The sequence below is a fragment of the Drosophila santomea genome, chromosome 2R (assembly GCF_016746245.2).
Source record: "Drosophila santomea strain STO CAGO 1482 chromosome 2R, Prin_Dsan_1.1, whole genome shotgun sequence".
NCBI classification, from domain to species: domain Eukaryota; kingdom Metazoa; phylum Arthropoda; class Insecta; order Diptera; family Drosophilidae; genus Drosophila; species Drosophila santomea.
The window spans coordinates 21,326,138-21,345,896 of NC_053017.2; the positions used below are offsets into that span (position 1 = coordinate 21,326,138).

Genomic DNA, 19,759 nt, shown 5'->3' on the forward strand with positions numbered 1-19,759 from the left:
GTTACAAGCTCGAATCACACACAAATCTGGGGGCATACACATATATCTGTCTGCAGGTAAACACGTTGTTTACAGCCCCCTATCTATATAACACTAATTTAAGCTAAGGAGCTTTCGCTGGCTGAAAAATCGACTTTTATTTGAGCTTAAACCTATAGAGCCTCGTACTATGACGCGCTAATCGGTGTCCGTATTATTGAGTGCCAAATTCTCGACATAGTTCCAATGTCTACGCGACTCTGCTAGCCCTAGTATTGAGAAAAATCAATAGGAAGTAAATAAAAATGCTGCATGCGTGAAACTCGCTTGGCGGATACTCTTCAACTACGTATAATCAGTTTTTCTATTGGAAACCGAGGTATCCAAGATGTACGGAATCACTCAATCAACTGTAAACGTAAGTACCCCACCGGCTGTCCGGAATAACTTTCCTTTCCGGATAACTTTTGGGCTGAAAGTCCTCTGCGATTATTGATTGGCCTTGAAACCAAACACACTGCCAATGCGGACACTCCTTCCCTTGCAGAATCAACGCTTTCGAGTTCGTGATATGGATAACGAGCAGATCATGTCCACTTTTGGGAACATAGGTCACCTACTGAACATTGCCGTGGAGCGATTTATAACGATTGGCGAGATCATCGCCGAGGAGAACATCGACATCAAGGGAGACATGTACGAGGCGGCGAAGGAGGCCAGAGATGCGGGTAAGAAGATATCCCTCTTAGCTTGGTAACTTGGTAGTGCAGCATCCGTAACGAACTTGTTTGGATTGCAGGAAAATCTATTGAACGACTTTGTGATATTTCACCTCTAAGCGGCATGGAGCTGCGCCACCACATCGAGCCCCTGAAGGACTATGGAGCCATCATTTTGGCTGCCCGCTCCCTGCTGTCCTCCGTCACGCGCATCCTACTGCTGGTCGACATCATTGTTGTGAAGAAGCTGCTGACCGCCAAGAAGCGGGCCTCCGAGAGCCTGGAGAAGCTGGAGTCGGTCATGAACTTCACCGAGTTCGTGCGGGCCTTCTCCGTGTTCGGAACTGAAATGATTGAGCTGGCCTACCTCACTGGCCACCATCGCAACTCGTTCAAGGAGGAACGGCGGCGGGCCCAGATGTTTTCGGCACGCCAGATCCTGGAGAAGTCCATCGCCATCCTGCTGACGTCGTCGAAGAACAGCCTGATCCACAGCGACTGCGTGATCGTAAAGGAGAACCGGGACACGGTCTTTTGCCAGATCCGCAGGGCCATGGACCTCATCCACTTCGTGGTAAAGGACAGCATCTTCGACTCGGCCAAGCACATGCCCTTCGAGAAGCAGGCGAGCAACCCGAACTACGAGAACGAGAGCATCTACACGACAATAAAGCGCATTGTGAACCTCATCAAGCGGTACAAGTACCAGATGAGCTACTACGAGGGCTCCGGCGAGGGCAACAACAACTCCGACGCCTACTTCAGTTTCCTGGACGACGACCTGTGGAAGTCGGAGAAGAACCTGCCATCCGCGGCGGGCGGCGGCGGCGGTCGCATGGTGAACAACACCAACTTCAGGAAGCACCTCAGCTCCGAGAGCCTGGACCTGCGCGAGGAGCTCTCCCTCGCCTTCGAGAAGCTCTTCGAGAAGGCGCACGACTTCACCGACTCCCCCTACATCAGCCACAATCACCGCAAGAACATCCTCTCCTACTGCGACAACTGCAAGCTGGAGTTCGACCTGTACCTGAACACCATCATGAAGGATCAGCACGAGGGCGGCGGAGTCGGCGGAGTTGGTGGAGTCGGAGGTGTGGGTGGAGTTGGAGGCCAGGTGAAGGGTCGCTCAGATCCCGAGCTGGGCATGTTGAGTAGCCTGGAGGAGCTGTGCAAGCAGCTGGTCGTCTCCGTGTCCAGCCAGATCGAGGACTTTAACGAGTCGCTCAAGATCTGCTCCAAGCTGGTCAAGTCGTTCCACGTACTGGCAACGAACTACGACATCGACAATCTGAATCAGCGCTCCACGAAGTTCCACGACTGCTGTGACCACATTTTCGACATCTGCAAGCTGCTGCAGCACATTGCGCCCACGGAGCGGCTGCAGGTGCAGGCCAAGTGCCTGGCCATCAACCTGAGGATCTACGGGCCGCAGGTCTTCATTGCGGCCAAGATCCTGTGGAAGTACTCGAACAGCAGTGCGGCCAACGAGAACTTCGAGTCCTTCTCGGACATGTGGAAGTGGCTGACGAACGAGATCTCCATGATCGCCAAGAAGATCCTCGTTTCAATCAACACCACCAAGAGTGACAGAGAAGCTGATGCTGAGGTGGGTACCACAAACCACCACCTACCGCCAAGAGTAACCCAGTAATGTGTGTATATCCGATCTTCCCCAGAAATGCGAGAGCTCAGACAAACTAACAAAATCCGGTGTACCTGCAACAGAAGACGGAGAAATGGTTGAGTATTCTGGCCTCGAAGGCAAGAACAACGGAGATCTGAACACATATCAATCAAAATGGAGCGAAGACTTGTCGGACGACAACGACATACTGAAGAGAGCCAAGAACATGTCCGCGATGGCTTTCCTAATGTATCAGTTTACCAAGGGCAACGGTTCTCTAAGAACAACTCAGGATTTGTTTACTCAAGCCGAATATTTTGCGGAGGAGGCCAACCGACTTTACAAAGTCCTCCGCCACTTTTCATACCAGGTAATCATCGAGCTTATCTCTAAGGGCTAAGAGCTATTGGCCATTCTAATTCTCGAATCGTATAGGTCCCCGCTAGTGACAACAAAAAGGATCTCCTCAACATTTTAGATAGAGTGCCGACTTTTGTCCAAGCACTCCAGTTTACAGTCAAAGACCACACGGTTGGTAAAGCTGCCACGTTCGTGAAGGTCGATCACGTCATCAGGGAAACCAAGAACCTTATGAACGTTATAAATAAAGTAGTGTCGAAGTGCTTTGAGTGCGCAACTAAGGTAAATAGGCCGAGGCCAGGCCACGCGGCCATTTCCTATATGTAGTGGGTACTACGGGGTACTACGGGGTACTACTGGGTACTACTGGGTACTACTGGGTACTACTGGGTACTTCAGACTCTCGATGTGTATGATTTCTATAGTTTACTGTGATATTAAAGCATGCATTATTACAGGTATGATTTTAGAGCTTTTCGTTCGCAGGAGAAGCGTTTTGGTTTTTTGGTTGGCGGATGTGCTTTCCCCGTTTCTTACTACGAACCTTATAAGTTACCTTTCCAACTTTTACTTTCAAATGCTAATGCTAATGTAGACTGCGCTGTATCTTTCTCTATTACGTATGTATCTTTGTATCTCTGTATCTTTAATGCATTGAATCTTGAGTTGATGTTAGTAGCATGTTAGCTTGTTAAGATCCACTAGTTACTCCCCCCAAGTGTTTAACCAACACAACTGAACTTTAACTACCAATTGACGTTGGCCACTCGTAAGCCGCAGTGCCAGCCCCTACTACTCCTACTAACACCACCCTAATCCTTGCTCCGCCTTGCAGTACAAACTAAATTTAACTGGGATAACCGGAGGACTCACGTCGGAGCGGTCGAACGAGAACATGGCCGGCGGCATGTGCGATTCCAAGGGGACGACGAGCAGCAGCGACATTCCCTGACATTACGGGATGGCTCGCCGAGCCAAGGGGGATGCACGGAGGACGAGGGTGTCCTTCCTGCTGTTCTGAGAGGAGCAGGAGCCCAGGGGTTTTACTATCGTAGTCTACACTGTTGGCACTGCGTTCCATTCTGTGTATTAGTTGCGCCGCTTCTAGCGTTGATTAATGTCGAAAACTTTATTAACTTTATTAACATACGAGTACGTGTACCAGTACGCGTCCAATTAGTTGTTTCAGCAGCACGATCTTATAATGCATATTTTGTTTCACTACATTCGAATGTTACGGCAATAAAGGTAACGCAGATGCAGATATGTATCTCAAGCTCTTTCACTGGGTTCTACAAATCGGTTCGCAGATAGTTCTTACTGCTCTCATTCACCATGTGAGTTTGTGGCACGATGTTGCAGCAGGTTGGCTTCGGTTTCTGGGACAGATTGTACACCTTGAGGGCCACCGTTTCCTTCAACTGGTCCGTTTGGGCGGTGGAGCTCCTTAGCTGCAGCAGGTTCTTGAAGAACATCAGGTCCAGAGCGAAAAGTGCTGCGCAGATGAAGGAAAGTGCGCCCAATGCATAGGCATAGGTCAGAAGGTCCTCGGAAAGCTGCTCCACAGTGAAGAATATGAGAAGTCCTGGAGGAGACAGTTCAGCAGTCGGACATTACATCCCAAAAGTCATATTACCCTCTATGGTGAAGAACAGAACTCCGCAGGTCAGCAGAATGATCTCACAGGTGGCATAGTTCGAGGTGCCCTCGATGATCCTAAAAGGCGATGGACTTGTTACTGGTGAACCATAGTCGTCTAGTGACTTACCTCGTGAGCAGGAGAACGGCTGCAATGAAGGTGAATCCCAGGAAGGTGAGCGTGCCGAAGTCATCGCCCTCCTTCGACCAGGAGATGCTGTTCAGCAGGGTCCACTCCCTGGACTGCTTCTTGTTGATGGCGAACACCCTTTCCGAGTGCTTGTCCGACAATCTCTTCACAATCAGCGCCGCCACCGTGGCAATCTAATGATTTACTAATTTAGTTACTGCCATTCAATGCAATTCAAAGTGTCCTTGTGCTCGAAGATACTCGCCAGCTGGAGAACTTTGGTGCATATGCAAGCTGGTAGCCCCATGTTGGAAGATCTCGACGTGCACTTTGCTACTGAGGCACGTACGTTCCCAATCCGCCTGACCCATGCAAATTTTCTCACATTTGGTTTCGCAGTTTAGCGTGGGAAAGACAAACTCAAAGAAGTTGGCCTCATGGTTCTGCCCATTATACCCAAACCTTGAACTGCACAGCGAATCGAGTACACTTGAACATCTGTGTTGCCTATGCTTCCTATCAGCAGTGTAAATATTAATATAATAAGTATATACTATATAGTTTCACTTATAAACAAAAAGCGAGACAAAAGCAGAGGCTCTATGCTCTTTCTTATCAGCGCGATTACAGAAAATCAGCACAGCGATTCGGATTGCGAATACAAGATACTCTGATTAAACGTACTGCAGAGCAGACAAGCTGCTTATGTGGGTCTAGCTTGATTATACTAATTGAATGTCTCAAATAGGCTGTGCGAACCTCTCCATGGAGTCCAAGTACCCCACTTTTCCAGGGCAATCAGGCGGGGAAGCCATAAAGTTCATCACGGTGCGATCCTCAGTTTCGTGGAGGCATTCGGACTAGCAACTATCGCAACTAGGCACTTAGCAATTAATAAAATTATAAACTGTTACATATACTATAAAATAATGAGCGTTTGCATAATTGGGGCCGGAACCGCGGGTCTTTGCTGTGCCCGCCACTCGATTGAAAATGGATTCAAGACCACGGTGTTCGAGCTATCTGACCGAATCGGCGGAACCTGGGTGTACAATGAGGCAACAGGTGTTGTCAATGGCATCGATGTCCACAGCAGCATGTACAAGAACCTACGGTACGAAAAACTAAACCGAAATCTACGAAAGAACATTTAATATTCTAAGAGTTTTCGGGCTTCTTCAAAGAACCAACTTGCCCAAGGAGGTAATGGGCTTTCCGGACTTCCAAATCGCAGAGAACGAGGCTTCCTATGTGAGATCCGACGAGATCTGCGATTTCCTGAACCAGTACGCGGAACATTTCGGGCTGAAGGAGCACATCAAGTTCAATACCTACGTTATTAGGGTGCTGCAGAGGAAAGCAAAGTGGCAAGTAAGTTGTAGCAAAGACATTATATATAGACACTCTATATAGACATACATATATAGAAACCTAACCGAATCGCTTGCAGGTGCTCTTCAAGGATTTGGTCACGAACAAAATAGGGTTCCAGTACTTCGACAAGGTTCTGGTGGCCAATGGCCACTACCACACCCCGAACTACAGCCAAATTCCGAGTATGGATAGGTTCCAAGGGGAGTTCCTGCACAGCCACGACTTCAGAAGTAGGGAGGTTTTCGAGGGTAACTACAGCAGAACTTGTGCGAGCACAAGAAACTTCTCATGGTGTCTGTGCTGCTCTAGGTAAATCCGTTCTGGTCATTGGAGCTGGACCCAGTGGCATGGACCTGTCCAACATCATTTCCCGATCGGCGGATCGGGTCACCATAAGTCACCACTTGACAGACATCGGTCAACATATATTCTTCGACAACGTCCAGCAGAAGCCCGATGTCCGGGAGCTGGACGAGAAGGGGGCACACTTCGTGGACGGATCCTACGAGGAGTTCAACACCGTCTTCTTCTGCACGGGCTACAAGTATGCCTTTCCCTTCCTGACCGTCGACTCGGGCATCCATGTGGAGGATAACTACGTGCAGGAGCTGTACAAGCAGTGCATCAACATCAGGAACCCTTCCATGGCGCTGATCGGACTGCCGTTTTACGTGTGTGCCGCCCAAATGATGGACATCCAGGCCAGGTTCATCATGAGCTACTACACCGGATCCAACGAGCTGCCGTCCACGGAGGACATGCTCAAAGACACCCGAGACAGGATGGACAAACTTTGGGAGGCGGGTCTAAGAAAACGCCATGCCCACATGCTGGGTCCCAAACAAGTGAGATAATGGTTGACTTTTTTCCTCTATCTGGTTTTGATTTCTATCCTATTTTCAAGATCGACTATTTCACGGACTTGTCGAATACGGCAGGAATCAAAAACATCAAGCCTGTGATGACCAAGTTGCACAACGAGAGCAGCAAGTGCTTCAATGAGAACTTGCTCCACTTCCGGGAGGACAACTTTGCGATTCTGGATGACGAAACATTCATTAAGCTCAACTAGATCCTGAATGAACCTGAATAACTAATCAATCACAAGGTTATTTATTGCAAAAACGGTATCTTTCGACTTTTCTTTACTTTGAAATAAATGACATATCTAAATTTTTACTCCATGGCAGCATAGTTTGAAAAATTGAACTCTTACGCGCGAAAAAACATTTTTTGAACGGCCGCCAACATTTGTTTGAACATGTTTGTTGGTATTTTTCCAGTCAGCTGATTGTGGGCAGCACACTTTCAGCAGCTCTGGCCACACTCGCCCACCTCCTCGCAATCACCTTCTTGCATAATTTTCGAAACACCTCACTTCGCTTTCAAAGTTCGCTGATTTAGGTCGGGTCTTCAAAAGTGGAAAAGCGCCTCATCATGCAGTGTCCCTTTCTGAATCGCTTCACCGCCAGCTTCATCCGCAACTACGCGGAGACGCTGTGCCAATCCTACGGGAGCCACTGCCCCGTGGTTGGCAAGACCTTGAGCTCGGGCGAGAAGAAACTTTCACTCGTCGCCGCAAGTGTTACAAGGTCTTACTCGACGGGGGCGAACGCTCACGCCAACGTCGCCACTGCTTCGGGCAATGCTGCTGCCCCCGCACCCGCAACTGCCACCGCCGATCCCGGCAAGGCATCCGCCAAGGAGACCTTCCCCTACGAGCGCTTTTTTAACGAGCAGATCATGAAGAAGAAGCGGGACCACTCCTACAGGGTCTTCAAGAAGGTGAACCGCCTGGCGGGCGACGGGCTCTTCCCACACGCCCTGGAGTACTCGGAGCGGAGGGAAAAGCCCATCACGGTGTGGTGCTCCAACGACTACCTGGGCATGTCCGCCCACCCCGGCGTCAAGAGGGCCGTCCAGGATGCGCTCGACAGGCACGGATCGGGGGCTGGCGGCACCAGAAACATCTCGGGCAACTCTCTCCACCACGAGCGCCTCGAGAGTAAGCTGGCTGAGCTGCACCAGAAGGAGGCTGCGCTGCTCTTTACCTCATGCTTCGTGGCCAACGATTCCACTCTCTTTACGCTCGCCAAGCTTCTGCCTGGGTGCGAGATCTTTTCGGACGCAGGCAACCACGCTTCCATGATTATGGGAATCCGGAACAGCGGCGTTCCCAAGCACATCTTCCGGCACAACGACGTGGACCACTTGCATCAGCTGCTGAAGCAGACGGACAAAAGCGTGCCCAAGATCGTCGCATTTGAGACGGTACATTCCATGACGGGGGCCATCTGCCCGCTCGAGGAGCTGCTTGACGTGGCCCACGAGCACGGGGCCATCACGTTCATCGACGAGGTGCACGCCGTGGGATTGTACGGCGACCATGGGGCCGGTGTCGGTGAACGAGATGGAGTTCTGCACAAAATGGACATCATATCGGGCACCCTGGGCAAGGCATTCGGTAACATTGGGGGTTACATAGCTGGCACTCACAACCTGGTCGACATGATCCGCTCGTATGCGGCTGGCTTCATCTTCACCACTTCACTGCCGCCCACGGTGCTGTGTGGCGCCCTGGAGGCCGTCAACATCCTGGCATCGGAGGAAGGTCGCCAGCTGCGCCACTTGCACCAGCGAAATGTCTCCTACCTGAAGAGCTTGCTGAAACGAGAAGGTAAGGCGTAATCCAATTCTGGCATTTATGTAACACGAATTGAAGGTTATTCTCGCACTTTCATTTTATTTTAAGTGCTGGCTATATATAGAAGAAGACACTTAACTTTCAGTTTACTGACTGCATCTATAATTCGCCCCATTTCAGGTTTTCCCGTTGAAGAAACCCCCAGCCACATCATTCCCATTAAAATCGGAGACGCTCTGAAGAGCAGTCAAATCTCAAACGTGCTGATCGAACAATTCGGACACTACCTGCAATCGATCAACTACCCAACTGTCGCCCGGGGCCAGGAGAAACTACGGCTGGCCCCCACCCCGTTCCACACTTTCGAAATGATGAACGCCCTGGTTACCGATCTGAAGAAAGTGTGGGAAATGGTGGACCTGTCTACGAACGTCCCGCTTTCGCCCAACGCATGCATGTTCTGCAACTCGGAGAGCTGCTGGCACCAGGACACGTCCCCCGACCTGGAATGTGGCATTCCCAATTGCCCTCGCCTGGAGATCTCGGTTGCAGCCTAGTTGCCCCTTTGAAACGTGACCATAAATGAAGCATTCGAAATATTAAGCTATGCCTAAATTATCTGTGCGGTTTTGGACAAATAAACATTGGTTTTGGTGCAATATATACAACGAAATTTCAATTGGAATGGGCTAAGCTGATTGATGACGCACTTAGGGGTGCTAGGACATGGACTATAGTGTCACCTTCGTTAGGAAGTTGCGTGTTTCGCGAGCAAGTTTCATGCAAATGGTATTCAAATTGAGGAATTGCGTGGAAACATTTTCAATGAACCTCGATCCACAGTCATAAGCACTTTGAAAAGATATGAATAGGCGTTTTTTCCCGACATTTATGTGAGTTCGGAAACCTAAAACGGCTTACCTTGTTAGAAATATTTATATGAAATTAGTCCATATCAATTTAAGCAAAGACAGGGTGAATCAGCACAATTATTCCTGATAACCATGACCATCCCATTACGACCCAATGTTTTTGATAATGCAACTTTAGATAATATTCCGATTACACTTCGATCAGAGTGGCTAATGTACACATTTGGTCAGATCCAAAGGGTCAGACCCTAGCCTAACAGCTGGAGATCGTAAACAATGATTCTACCGAACAGATCCGTACTGGACTCGAAGACGAACTTCAGCTTGGAGCACGGCTTGTCCCGGGCTGTATCCAAAATCTGGAAGATCTGTGGAGAGTTGATGTCTTCTGGATAAAACGGTTCTTGGTGTACTGGGGCTCCGTCAGCGGAGTACAGGAATATTTCCGATTTTTGGCCAGAGAATCCTCCTTGGAACTGGAAACTAAATCCTGAGATTTTCTGTGGCTCCTCCAAGCTAATGGTAATGAATTGGGGGGTTCCCTGAAACGATCGCTTGGAGTTAGTTCCTCCCGCACGTATGTATGTATTTCAAAAACTTTGGATACCTCATCTGAATTCCAAGAAGTTTCTTCCCGCGTATCGAACATGAAGTGCTTTCCGTGCTGCTTCACATCTTTGTTCAAGACCGAGCTCACCCTGAAAACTATATGTTAACTAGGGGATTTACAAAAGAAAACTAAGAGTACCTGCAACTGTACTTGACTTTTGTTAAAATATTCATAATTTAATAAAAAAAAATGGGAAATAAACAAATCGGGTACCGCGAGGTAAGAGATATTAGAGATGGGCAACAATCTGAAATTCCAAAACATACTATACGTATTTTTACTAACAAATTTATGGAATTTTGGTTTTGAAAATATACATATTCTTTGGGATTAGTTTTTATTAGAAATCTTGTTAGATTTTAGAAATATAACCGTCGTATAAAGATATATCGATATTGTAGATGCTATGCCAAGTATTGATTTCGCAGCCCTGGTCGAAAAAGCAAAACAGCTGGCAGTTTAAACAACATTTTCATTTTTTTTGTTGACTTATCATAGAAGTTGAGATGATAAAAGCCATACTCGTCTTTAACAATCACGGGAAGCCGAGGCTTTCGAAGTTCTATCAGTATTTCGTAAGTACTGCGACATATAATCGTGTTCTTATTAAATTGGGAATATTTGTAGGATGAAAGCCTGCAGCAGCAAATAATCAAGGAGACTTTCCAATTGGTGTCCAAGCGGGATGATAATGTTTGCAACTTTCTGGAGGGCGGGAGGTGAGCAATACTATTAAACATATAACAGGGATATCTAAAACAACATCTTTCTGCCCCAGTTTGATTGGCGGATCGGACTACAAGCTCATCTACAGGCACTATGCCACGCTGTACTTCGTTTTCTGTGTGGACTCCTCAGAGAGCGAACTGGGAATCCTGGACCTGATCCAGGTATTCGTGGAAACCCTCGACAAGTGTTTCGAAAACGTGTGTGAGCTGGACCTGATATTCCACGCCGATGCCGTCCACCACATCCTCTCAGGTTTGGAGAGCAATCCTTTGCAATCCATTCAGATTGATCATGACTTTGTTTCAGAACTGGTAATGGGCGGAATGGTCCTGCAGACAAATATGAACGACATAATGGCCAGGATCGAGGAGCAGAACAAGATCGTCAAGCAGGAGGCGGGCATCTCGGCTGCACCTGCCCGAGCTGTGAGCGCCGTGAAGAGTATGAACATTCCGCAACAGATTAAAGACATCAAGCTACCTGATCTGCCACAGGCCATTAAGGACTTTAAGTTCTGACAAATGTACGTCTGATAAGTCTCTCGTCTAATTGTAATCTGTTGAATCTAGTGCTTTTTCGCAGTCCTTCATGAATTTCCAACAGCTGTCGACTGTTCCGTAATATTAGGACCCACGTACTCTATATATCTCCCCTACGTTAATAAAAATGCTAATGAATTACCAGTAGCAAGTACGATTTTCCAGTTTTTGATAGCTTAACAATGCGAAGTCTAACCACTTCCGTTTTATATTGAAAGGTGTTTAAAATGTACATACAAAGTGTCTTGCGATGAAGTCTTTGAATGATCTGTGTGCTGCTTCTATTAAAGATTTACATTTAAAAGGGTGTCCATCATTTTACAATCAACTGTTTGCAAGATCATCTTCTTCGCCGACTTCCAGCATAACTTGCATTATTTTCCGCTTCAGCCTCTTGCGCGATACTTCTGAGTTCAGATTGCGGAATTCGCTGGCGATTAGTTCTCCAAAAGCGTCCCATTGATCCCGACCACTTGATGGTATGTGGACGGGAGCTGGAGCAGCGGGCGCTTCGACAGCTCGAATCGGATCACAGAACTTGAAAGGCGGCGCAGGTTCTGGAGGCATCGGAATGGGTTCGCTGACTTTTGGAGGCTCACTTGTTTCTGCATCGTTCTCTATGAATTTGGATTCCAAGCTTTCTATTGAGGACTGGCTCTGCTTCTCCAAATCCTGATCTGGGTAGCACATGTCCACCTTCGACACCAATTTCTACGAAATACCAAAACACAAAATAGATTGTTTAACTTATGACGTAAAGATTTCGATTTCGAAGTAGCCCACCTTGCCCGGAAGACCTTGTTGATAACCTGGTCGCGGTTCTATAACGGATCGCAGGAACATCAGCGTTTTGAAGTGCTCCCATCGACAAGCCTTCTCGGAATCTCGATCTCCTCCAGACTCCTCGAGCCTCCTCTCCAATTTCTTGAGCTCCGCATTAAATTGGTTGCGCAGGTTGTGCACCTTCTTGCCATAGTCGTGTTTCGTTATCCCGAGGGAGGCGCATATGGAATCGATGGCTTTAGCCCTGCAATCCTTGTTTTTATATAGCTCGGAATAGTGGTTCCACAAACAATCCGATGAGCGGTAAAGTTCGATTAGCTTGGCGATCTTCTCACGCGTCCAAATCGTCTGCTTTCTCCTCTGTCTTCTGGTCAGTTGCGTATCGCCCAGATCTGCGGATTTATTTGGCATTTCAGCAAACTAACAAATTGTAAATATGCATTGAATTTTATTTGCAGTGCAGATTGGGGATGGACGAGTCCGAACTATCGATAAGCATACAGCCATCGATAACAATACAGTATTTGTTTTAGTATTTTTCTTAAACAAGGCAAGCGATGAAAATTTTGTTGTTCTACCATAAAGAAAGTTATTTCACTCAAAGTTATATTGTTAACTTAATGTCAATTTCAAATATAGTTTTAATTATTTGACTGAATACAAAACAAGACCAATCGATAACTACAAAATTAAAATCCGATAGGTCCGCACACGCATTCAGTCGCATCTTTTCCACTTATCGACTAGTCGATTTATCTCATCGCAATTAAATAGATGTACTTCAGTATATAAATAAAATAAAGTAAAATAAGCAAATCCACTGGAATATGCATTCGCGCTAGCCGTAAACAATTGGAAAATGTGTGCGGGACGCCAGGAACGATTGTAGACCGTTTTCCGTGCTGGCTATGGTGACGAGGCTCCACAGAACTGATAAATCCTAGGCCGACGCCCACTGAACACAGTTTCCTGTACAGGAGTGTAGTTTTGGATAAACACAATTTGGGTAATTAGGGAGAGGTAATCGCGCACCTGGCAGTACAGTATCTCAACTCTCGATTCCAGACACTCCGGATAGGGCGCTAGCGAGCCCCGAACGTAAGCGCAATGTCACAAGTAATACCAAACACGCCCACACCCCAAATGCTGACGACATCAACGCCCATAGAACCCATGAAACCACCACCAGCGTTTCCCACGCTGAGCGGCGCAAACATACACGAGCAGGCGTCCGATTTGATATTGCGGGCCTCGACGATTTTCGGGGACTTGAAGCACGACGAGGCGAATATGGAGAATGTGCCCCATCACGGAATTGAGACTGAGCTGGAGGATGACTCGCATTACGGCGGGAGCGGCAGCTCCAAGATCCGGATAACGCCCAGTGTAAAGCTAATGGCCACGCCGCACGCCTCCGATCCCAAGCGCAAGTTCGTCTGCCCGTATGACAACTGTACAAAGAGCTACGGCAAGAGCTCCCACCTGCGGTCCCACCTCACCTGGCATACTGGCATCAAGCCCTTCGTCTGCAGCGAGCCCAAGTGCGGCAAGGGATTCACGCGCTCCGATGAGCTCAACCGGCACCTGCGGACGCACACTGGCGAGAAGCCTTTCGAGTGCATCCAGTGCACCAAGAAGTTTTCCCGCAGCGACCACCTCACCAAGCACCTTGCTACCCACGATCGCCAGCTAAAGGGCAGCACCCCGAAGCGAACGGTACCAAGCAGCAGTGGTGTAGTTCGGCTCAAGCCCTCGAAGAAGCAGACTCAGTCGGAGTCGGACTCTGGCTTCCACTTCATGGCCGCCATGGTTGGTTGCGGGGACCCAAGCATGGAGCACCACCATCAGCAGCAGCAAAACCACCACCAGCAGCCCACGCACATGGTCGACAGCCCCCACAAGCCGCTGAAGATCAAGCTGGAGCGGTCGGAGCACAGCGACAAGTACGAGATCGTCACTCCTGATCATCACCCCCTGGAGAACCATGGCCACAACCAAAGCCAACTTCCGGATTTCCTTAACCAGGCCAAGCCCGAGGTAAAATACGAGCCGACCGAAGAAATTGTAAATACCCTCTCTCAGTTACCGCCGGCGGACGGACCCGGCACGTACGGAATGCCCCAGTTTGTCCAGGATCGGCCCTTCCACTGCCGGCAGTGCGAGAAGCGGTTCAAGCGGCAGGACGACCTCAACCGGCATATACGAACGCACACCGGGGAGAAGCCCTACGCCTGTCCGCAGTGCTGTCGCCGGTTTGTGAGGAGCGACCACTTGAAAAAACACCAGCAGACGCATTTGAAGATACGATAGTTTCGTAGTTATACTCCTTAAGTCGCTAGCCATCCTAGCCATGGCATCCGCATCCAATCTATGTTGGCTACCACACGGACGTGTGTCGGGTGAGGCACACAGTACAATAAAATTAAATAAATTCGCAATCCAACTATATTCCTATGCAAGATCAACGCTGGCTCTCAAATCTCAATTTGTATGTATGTAAATAAGTCGTATGCAATTTAATTTTAGCTCTAACTGTTTGTGTTTGCCAGAACATGAAGATATACATATGTATTTCAAAAACTCTTGCTGTTTCTTACTTTCTGGCTACTAAGCTCCCCGTATCTATTAATATAATTTATTTTAGTAAAATTATTGTGCATATTTGTGGGCCCGATTCTGGTGGGAATTGGAAAATGGTAAGGAATTGTATGAAAGAATGAATAATAGATATATAATATCAGATAAATCCAAGATCCATCAGATAAATCATCGTCTATCGATTTGGATGGTAGAAGGGCTTTATCGATAATAACACTGTCATCACCACTGGCATTTGATTTCGAGTTTCAAGCAATGTTTTGTATCGCCTAAAGTAATTACACACAAACGATGTGCGATTTTGACGCCTTGTGGGCGGATGTACTGAGAATCTTTCCAGTTTTGGGCGGAGCGGTAGGTTTATTCTTTCGGTTCAGTAATAAGGATTGGTCCTAGCACTCAGCCACTTTTACAGAACGCCATATCCAATGACCCGGTTGATGAGAAGGTATTCCAAAATGTTCGCCAGCACCTGAAGATGTTGGGGAGCATAGACACCTTTGCGGCGCTGGTGGACCTGGAAATCCAGTCGGCCATTCGGAATGTCCTGGTGCCCAAGTTCTGGAAGCACTTCCATGCCGGCTTGGTCTCGTCTGAATTGCAGGGCGGGATTAACGACCAAGCTCTGGCCATAGAAGCCCTGCCCGATAAGAACCGATTATTCACCCAGTTCATAGATGCCATCAATGAGCTGCACGACGGCTTTCAGAGCCTGATGCAGGTGAAGCCCAGGCTGATCCAGCTAGTTGGAACTGGGGGAAAGCCCGCTGCTAAGACGGTAAAGCTTATGCAGGAGGATGGCATCAAGAACAGCTTAAGGGACTCCTTGCTGGCTCAACTGCCACCCACTTTCAGTGTGGTCGTTGGGGCATTCTACTGGGTGCACTTTAAGCTCTTCACCAAGGCCTCAAATCTCGCTTTGACCACAGTTGGTATGATTTAGACACATAGCCATATAGTTTGCATACTCACTTTCTTTTAACATCAGACTCGGATGTTTTTGATGAGCTCCTCTGCATTGGCTGCAACTTCGACGCAGAGCAGTGCTGCTGCCAAAGGCTGACGGATATGGTTAACAAGACCAACATGAAACTCTTCGAAATGAACCTCATAGACCGTCTAACTGGGAGTGCTCTGACGGCTCTCATCAAGCTGAAAATCAAGGAGCACATCAACGACACATGCCTGGGAATTTTCGACAGAAGTCATCTTAAGCAGCTGGAAACTGTGAGTGGAATAGGATTTCCTGCAGCTGTCATCTTGGAACACTTATTAACTATCTTTGCAGTGGCTGTCGGACGTTATAATGTCCTGGCTGACAAACATATTCACGGAGTGGAAGTCTAAGGACAGCATAAGCGATATCGAAGTTCCCGAGTCTGTAAAATCCTTCAAAGTTAAACTGACTTACTTTATGTACGAGACCTTTGCGCAAAGCGTTATTGGTCAGTTCTTCAGCATTATAATTGGTATGTGTTCTTAGAATCAGTCAAAAGACCCTTAACTATATGCATTTATTTATAAACAGACTATCCAGATTCTATACCGGCTATAGATGACTTGAAGATCTGCATGGAGAAAATTGATATGCGAGTCTACCTCACTGAATCCCTTAGGAGTTCGCTAGAGGCAAGGATTCTGCATCCTGGAGTCAACACCATGGACATATTGACCGGTTACGTGGCAGCCATCAAAGCTATTCGCCATCTGGACAGCACCGGAGTCATCTTAGAGATGGTAACGGCACCAATCAAAGATTACCTGAGGAAACGAAACGACACAGTGCGACGCGTAGTCACTGGGCTGACTGAAGAGGGACCCACGGACTTGTCCGAGGAACTCGCCAAGGGAGAATCAATTAAGGAATGCAAGGACTCGGGTGCCGATGAGTTCAGCAACTGGGAAAATTGGGAGCCTGATCCTTTTGGAATAGATGCTAGCATCATGCAGTACAACAGCTCGCGGAAGATGAGGTCGGCTGACATTATATCGATGGTGGTTGACATATACGGCAGTAAGGAGTTGTTCATGACAGAGTATCGCAATCTAATGGCAGATAGACTGCTGGCCCAGTTAGATTTTAATTCCGAAAAGGAAATTCGGAATCTGGAACTGCTCAAGATCCGCTTTGGTGAATCACTGCTGCACAGCTGTGAGGTGATGTTGAAAGACGTAACCGATTCCAAGCGAATTAACGCGCACATCCACAGCGATGGCAACCGAACTGAAAGTGGGTTACTTTTCACCTTTCAAATGTATACTTGACCTTAAACTAACCATCTCATTTTAGATCAGTTATTCGAAATCTCCTCGCTAATTGTTTCTGCCCAGTTTTGGCCGTCCTTCAATAAAGAAAGCCTCCAACTTCCTGAGGAGATTGAGAATGAGTTCAAGAAGTACACCAAGGCCTATGAGGCTTACAAGGGTAACCGCACGTTAAACTGGCGTACAGTGACTGGTCGTGTAAATATTGAAATCGAGATCGGAGACAGAACCATGGAAATGGTTGTGAGCCCCATTTTGGCGGTCATTATATACCACTTCCAAACTAAGAGTGAGTTTCAACTTAGCAGTCGGATTCTTCAGTTTTACAACTGCATGATAACATTTTTTAGATGAATGGACTATCGAGGATCTAAGCTCCATTACGAAAGTTCCACCCTCTGCACTGCGACGCCGTCTGAGTTTTTGGCAAAACCACGGACTGATCTCGGAAACGACACCCGGAGTTTTCACTCTGTTGGAAAAGGAATCGGAAAAGTCTCAGTTCGAGGACATGAGCCTCGCAGAAGCTGACGAAGAGGATTTGGAATCCGCAATGGCTTCGGCCAGCGATCAAAGGGAAGAGGAACTCCAAGTAAGTGTGGTGAACAGTGTCGTCTTTCGGGTTTTCTCATGCATTAAGCCTCGCAGGTTTTTTGGTCCTATATTGTTGGAATGCTCACGAATCTGGACTCCATGCCAATTGACCGAATCCACCAGATGCTGAAGCTGTTTGCCTCCCACAGCGGCGGAGTGGAGTTTACTCAGGAAGAGCTGAAACACTTTTTGCAGCGAAAAGTCAGAGAGCACAAACTTATATTCTCGGGTGGAGTTTATCAATTGGCAAAATAAGTTGCGGAGATTACAAAAACCAAGTTGCAAACGACTGAAGAAATCATGAAATAAATAATGAATGAACGTGATAACGTTTATGAAATTTACTGTTCCATGTTTAACGTAGATTTTTTCCAACCTGTCGTGTTATCAACTTCTATTCTGAGCTTATCTCTGCTCAGTCACGTACACACAAAGCCCTTTGCCCAAACTTGTTTGGCTTGAGAACACACAGAAAAATACGTCTAATGCTTAATTTATTTAAAGTTACATTAAGGTATATGCTAATCCCGTTATCAACAAATTCAAACTTCTTAGGGCTCTAAAACTAAAAGCGAAGAAAAGTGTACTTGGTTTTGATATTACAGGGTTAAACAGTTTTTGGTTTCATAAAATCAATCACGAACGCAGTGGCTAAGTCGATCACTTTATACACGCAAACAACTTGTGCTTAATTTAATGTTGTAATCGTTCTAAACTGTAATCTGTACATCAAAAGTTACATCAGGTATGTGGACCGGCTAGTCCTCATGCAAGAATCGAGCCCGATAGACACGTTCTCGATGAACTGGGGTCAGGACGGCGTTCAGAATGGGTGAAATCCGTCGAATCCGCTGCTGAAAGCGATCCCGATCTCGCGCCATTACCTGCCATTCGCTCTTCCTGGCAGCCCGATAAGCGTAGTCCCAGGCGAGCATTACGTGAACTTCGGGTTTCATGTTGAAACGAACCTGTGGGCATTAATTGTTCATTAGATACTCCAATTTATGCCGCGCAACCACTCACCTTCTTGACGGGGGTCGAGCTGTCGTCGCTGCACTGGCAATCCTTTAGCTCCTCGGTATTCTCATCCTCGCCGCATGCTGTAAACTGCACGCTGCTGCTGTCGTCATCATCATCATCCTCGTCGTCGTCTTCCTCGACATCCTCATCCTCCTCCTCGGCGTCGTCCTCGAAGCAAATGAAGCTGTCCTCACTGCACTCAGAAATACTACGCTGCCGATGCAAGGAGCTCTTGGCAGTCGATGCTGCCGAACTGCCTGCGTTGTTATTCCGGTCACTGGAGACTTGACTAGTGGGGCACTCCTCCGCGGTATCCTTAAAGCCGTGGTGCGGATGCAGGTCAATAAAGAAGTAGCACGAGGACGGCACGCAACGCCGCAAGGCGTCCAGCTCAATTCCCGCCATCTTAGCGCCCGGCGGACTCTGGGCGTTGACGCACTTGTGCAGGGCGCTCTGCATTTGAGTTACTACGTCCATGGCCATTAGCTTGAAGGACATCATGGTGGCCAGCGGATCTAGGGGGTCTGGCTGCAGGGTTGGGATCCTCAAATCCTCGGGGACCTCGAGCGGTTTGACCTCGGGTGCCTCCTTATGCACCTTGTTTGGCTTCCACAGGGAGCGTGATCCAGCAGAGAGGGGACGTGACGGCCCGCACCGATATTGTTCGTAGATAGGGGAACTCATGTTTGCAATCAGGCGGAGAACAAAGAGGAAGGGGTCAAACAGCGCGCCCATAAGGGTGTGAAATGGCGACATCTGAACTTAAAGACACAAGTATGCTCTTGGTGTGGTGGGAATCCCTTGCGAATGGCCATTTTCTTGAACTTGGCTTTGGGGGGCATGGTGGCCAGCTTAATTTGAGACACATTTTTCCATGATTACTGCGATTAACTAAAGTAATATGGAGTGAAATGGCGAAATGTTACGTATGTCGTGCAACTGATCTATTGCACTTTAATGTTTTTTCAGTTGTAGGCTAGTTCTGCTTTCGTTTCTAGCGTATATAGCGAGATATAAAGTCCAGGCACAATAATATTCAGAGTTTTACACGTTTTATACCAGAATAGTTCCATACTTTTTCACTAGAGCTGAAAATTTATCGATAACAGACGTTGAATCACCTTGGGTATTGTTGTTTTTGTGACCATTAACTTTCGCACCCGACAAATTTTTCACATTTATAACGGACAGTTGCTGTCTATCGATAAGCATTATATTCTGTGAATTTTTTAATCGGGATATCGAGTTTTATTAAGAACTACGGGTTTTTATGAAAATGAT

General features: G+C 47.5%; 10 protein-coding genes across 12 annotated transcripts; 6 read left to right on the forward strand and 4 right to left on the reverse strand.

The window, feature by feature from the left end:
* The first annotated feature begins 20 nt into the window (after positions 1–20).
* LOC120446371 (alpha-catulin) lies at positions 21–3,955 on the forward strand. The gene is made up of 6 exons (XM_039627301.2): positions 21–397; positions 527–707; positions 779–2,304; positions 2,375–2,692; positions 2,758–2,964; positions 3,518–3,955. Exons 1-6 carry the CDS (start codon positions 368–370, stop codon positions 3,632–3,634), a joined length of 2,379 nt encoding a protein of 792 aa, XP_039483235.1. The 5' UTR covers positions 21–367; the 3' UTR covers positions 3,635–3,955.
* A 16-nt stretch (positions 3,956–3,971) lies between these two features.
* Positions 3,972–4,961, reverse strand: LOC120446372. Its single transcript, XM_039627303.2, has 4 exons — positions 4,716–4,961; positions 4,451–4,644; positions 4,319–4,398; positions 3,972–4,267 (listed from the first exon to the last, which is right to left on the reverse strand). Exons 1-4 carry the CDS (start codon positions 4,755–4,757, stop codon positions 3,975–3,977), a joined length of 609 nt encoding a protein of 202 aa, XP_039483237.1. The 5' UTR covers positions 4,758–4,961; the 3' UTR covers positions 3,972–3,974.
* A 311-nt stretch (positions 4,962–5,272) lies between these two features.
* On the forward strand, positions 5,273–6,987 carry LOC120444883 (senecionine N-oxygenase). Its single transcript, XM_039624865.2, has 5 exons — positions 5,273–5,564; positions 5,635–5,821; positions 5,901–6,072; positions 6,134–6,669; positions 6,729–6,987. Exons 1-5 carry the CDS (start codon positions 5,380–5,382, stop codon positions 6,894–6,896), a joined length of 1,248 nt encoding a protein of 415 aa, XP_039480799.1. The 5' UTR covers positions 5,273–5,379; the 3' UTR covers positions 6,897–6,987.
* A 146-nt stretch (positions 6,988–7,133) lies between these two features.
* LOC120444882 (5-aminolevulinate synthase, erythroid-specific, mitochondrial) lies at positions 7,134–9,131 on the forward strand. Its single transcript, XM_039624864.2, has 2 exons — positions 7,134–8,501; positions 8,649–9,131. Exons 1-2 carry the CDS (start codon positions 7,262–7,264, stop codon positions 9,023–9,025), a joined length of 1,617 nt encoding a protein of 538 aa, XP_039480798.1. The 5' UTR covers positions 7,134–7,261; the 3' UTR covers positions 9,026–9,131.
* Positions 9,132–9,497: 366 nt separating this feature from the next.
* Positions 9,498–10,206, reverse strand: LOC120444886 (nuclear receptor 2C2-associated protein). Its single transcript, XM_039624870.1, has 3 exons — positions 10,089–10,206; positions 9,948–10,038; positions 9,498–9,882 (listed from the first exon to the last, which is right to left on the reverse strand). Exons 1-3 carry the CDS (start codon positions 10,121–10,123, stop codon positions 9,589–9,591), a joined length of 420 nt encoding a protein of 139 aa, XP_039480804.1. The 5' UTR covers positions 10,124–10,206; the 3' UTR covers positions 9,498–9,588.
* Positions 10,207–10,365: 159 nt separating this feature from the next.
* On the forward strand, positions 10,366–11,365 carry LOC120444885 (AP-3 complex subunit sigma-2). 2 transcript variants are annotated; one of them, XM_039624869.1, is made up of 5 exons: positions 10,366–10,525; positions 10,578–10,669; positions 10,729–10,931; positions 10,986–11,202; positions 11,262–11,365. In XM_039624869.1, the coding sequence occupies exons 1-4, from the start codon at positions 10,457–10,459 to the stop codon at positions 11,195–11,197; spliced, it is 576 nt and encodes a 191-aa protein (XP_039480803.1). In that variant the 5' UTR covers positions 10,366–10,456; the 3' UTR covers positions 11,198–11,202; positions 11,262–11,365. The 2 variants fall into 2 exon arrangements, with proteins under 2 accessions (XP_039480803.1, XP_039480802.1); XM_039624868.1 differs by having other exon boundaries at positions 10,986–11,365.
* Positions 11,366–11,476: 111 nt separating this feature from the next.
* On the reverse strand, positions 11,477–12,463 carry LOC120444884. The gene is made up of 2 exons (XM_039624866.1): positions 12,002–12,463; positions 11,477–11,929 (listed from the first exon to the last, which is right to left on the reverse strand). Exons 1-2 carry the CDS (start codon positions 12,410–12,412, stop codon positions 11,543–11,545), a joined length of 798 nt encoding a protein of 265 aa, XP_039480800.1. The 5' UTR covers positions 12,413–12,463; the 3' UTR covers positions 11,477–11,542.
* Positions 12,464–12,630: 167 nt separating this feature from the next.
* LOC120444663 (zinc finger protein CKR1) lies at positions 12,631–14,581 on the forward strand. Of its 2 annotated transcripts, XM_039624507.1 has the most exons (3): positions 12,631–13,007; positions 13,067–13,099; positions 13,170–14,581. In XM_039624507.1, the coding sequence occupies exon 3, from the start codon at positions 13,175–13,177 to the stop codon at positions 14,309–14,311; it is 1,137 nt and encodes a 378-aa protein (XP_039480441.1). In that variant the 5' UTR covers positions 12,631–13,007; positions 13,067–13,099; positions 13,170–13,174; the 3' UTR covers positions 14,312–14,581. The 2 variants fall into 2 exon arrangements, with proteins under 2 accessions (XP_039480441.1, XP_039480439.1); XM_039624505.2 differs by having other exon boundaries at positions 12,633–13,007; positions 13,067–14,581.
* Positions 14,582–14,795: 214 nt separating this feature from the next.
* On the forward strand, positions 14,796–17,802 carry LOC120444662 (anaphase-promoting complex subunit 2). Its single transcript, XM_039624504.2, has 8 exons — positions 14,796–14,953; positions 15,015–15,531; positions 15,588–15,826; positions 15,888–16,068; positions 16,128–16,829; positions 16,890–17,153; positions 17,215–17,456; positions 17,513–17,802. The coding sequence occupies exons 1-8, from the start codon at positions 14,891–14,893 to the stop codon at positions 17,711–17,713; spliced, it is 2,409 nt and encodes an 802-aa protein (XP_039480438.1). The 5' UTR covers positions 14,796–14,890; the 3' UTR covers positions 17,714–17,802.
* Positions 17,803–17,935: 133 nt separating this feature from the next.
* LOC120444664 (protein phosphatase 1 regulatory subunit 15A) lies at positions 17,936–19,578 on the reverse strand. Its single transcript, XM_039624508.2, has 2 exons — positions 18,482–19,578; positions 17,936–18,426 (listed from the first exon to the last, which is right to left on the reverse strand). The coding sequence occupies exons 1-2, from the start codon at positions 19,232–19,234 to the stop codon at positions 18,217–18,219; spliced, it is 963 nt and encodes a 320-aa protein (XP_039480442.1). The 5' UTR covers positions 19,235–19,578; the 3' UTR covers positions 17,936–18,216.
* Positions 19,579–19,759: the final 181 nt, after the last annotated feature.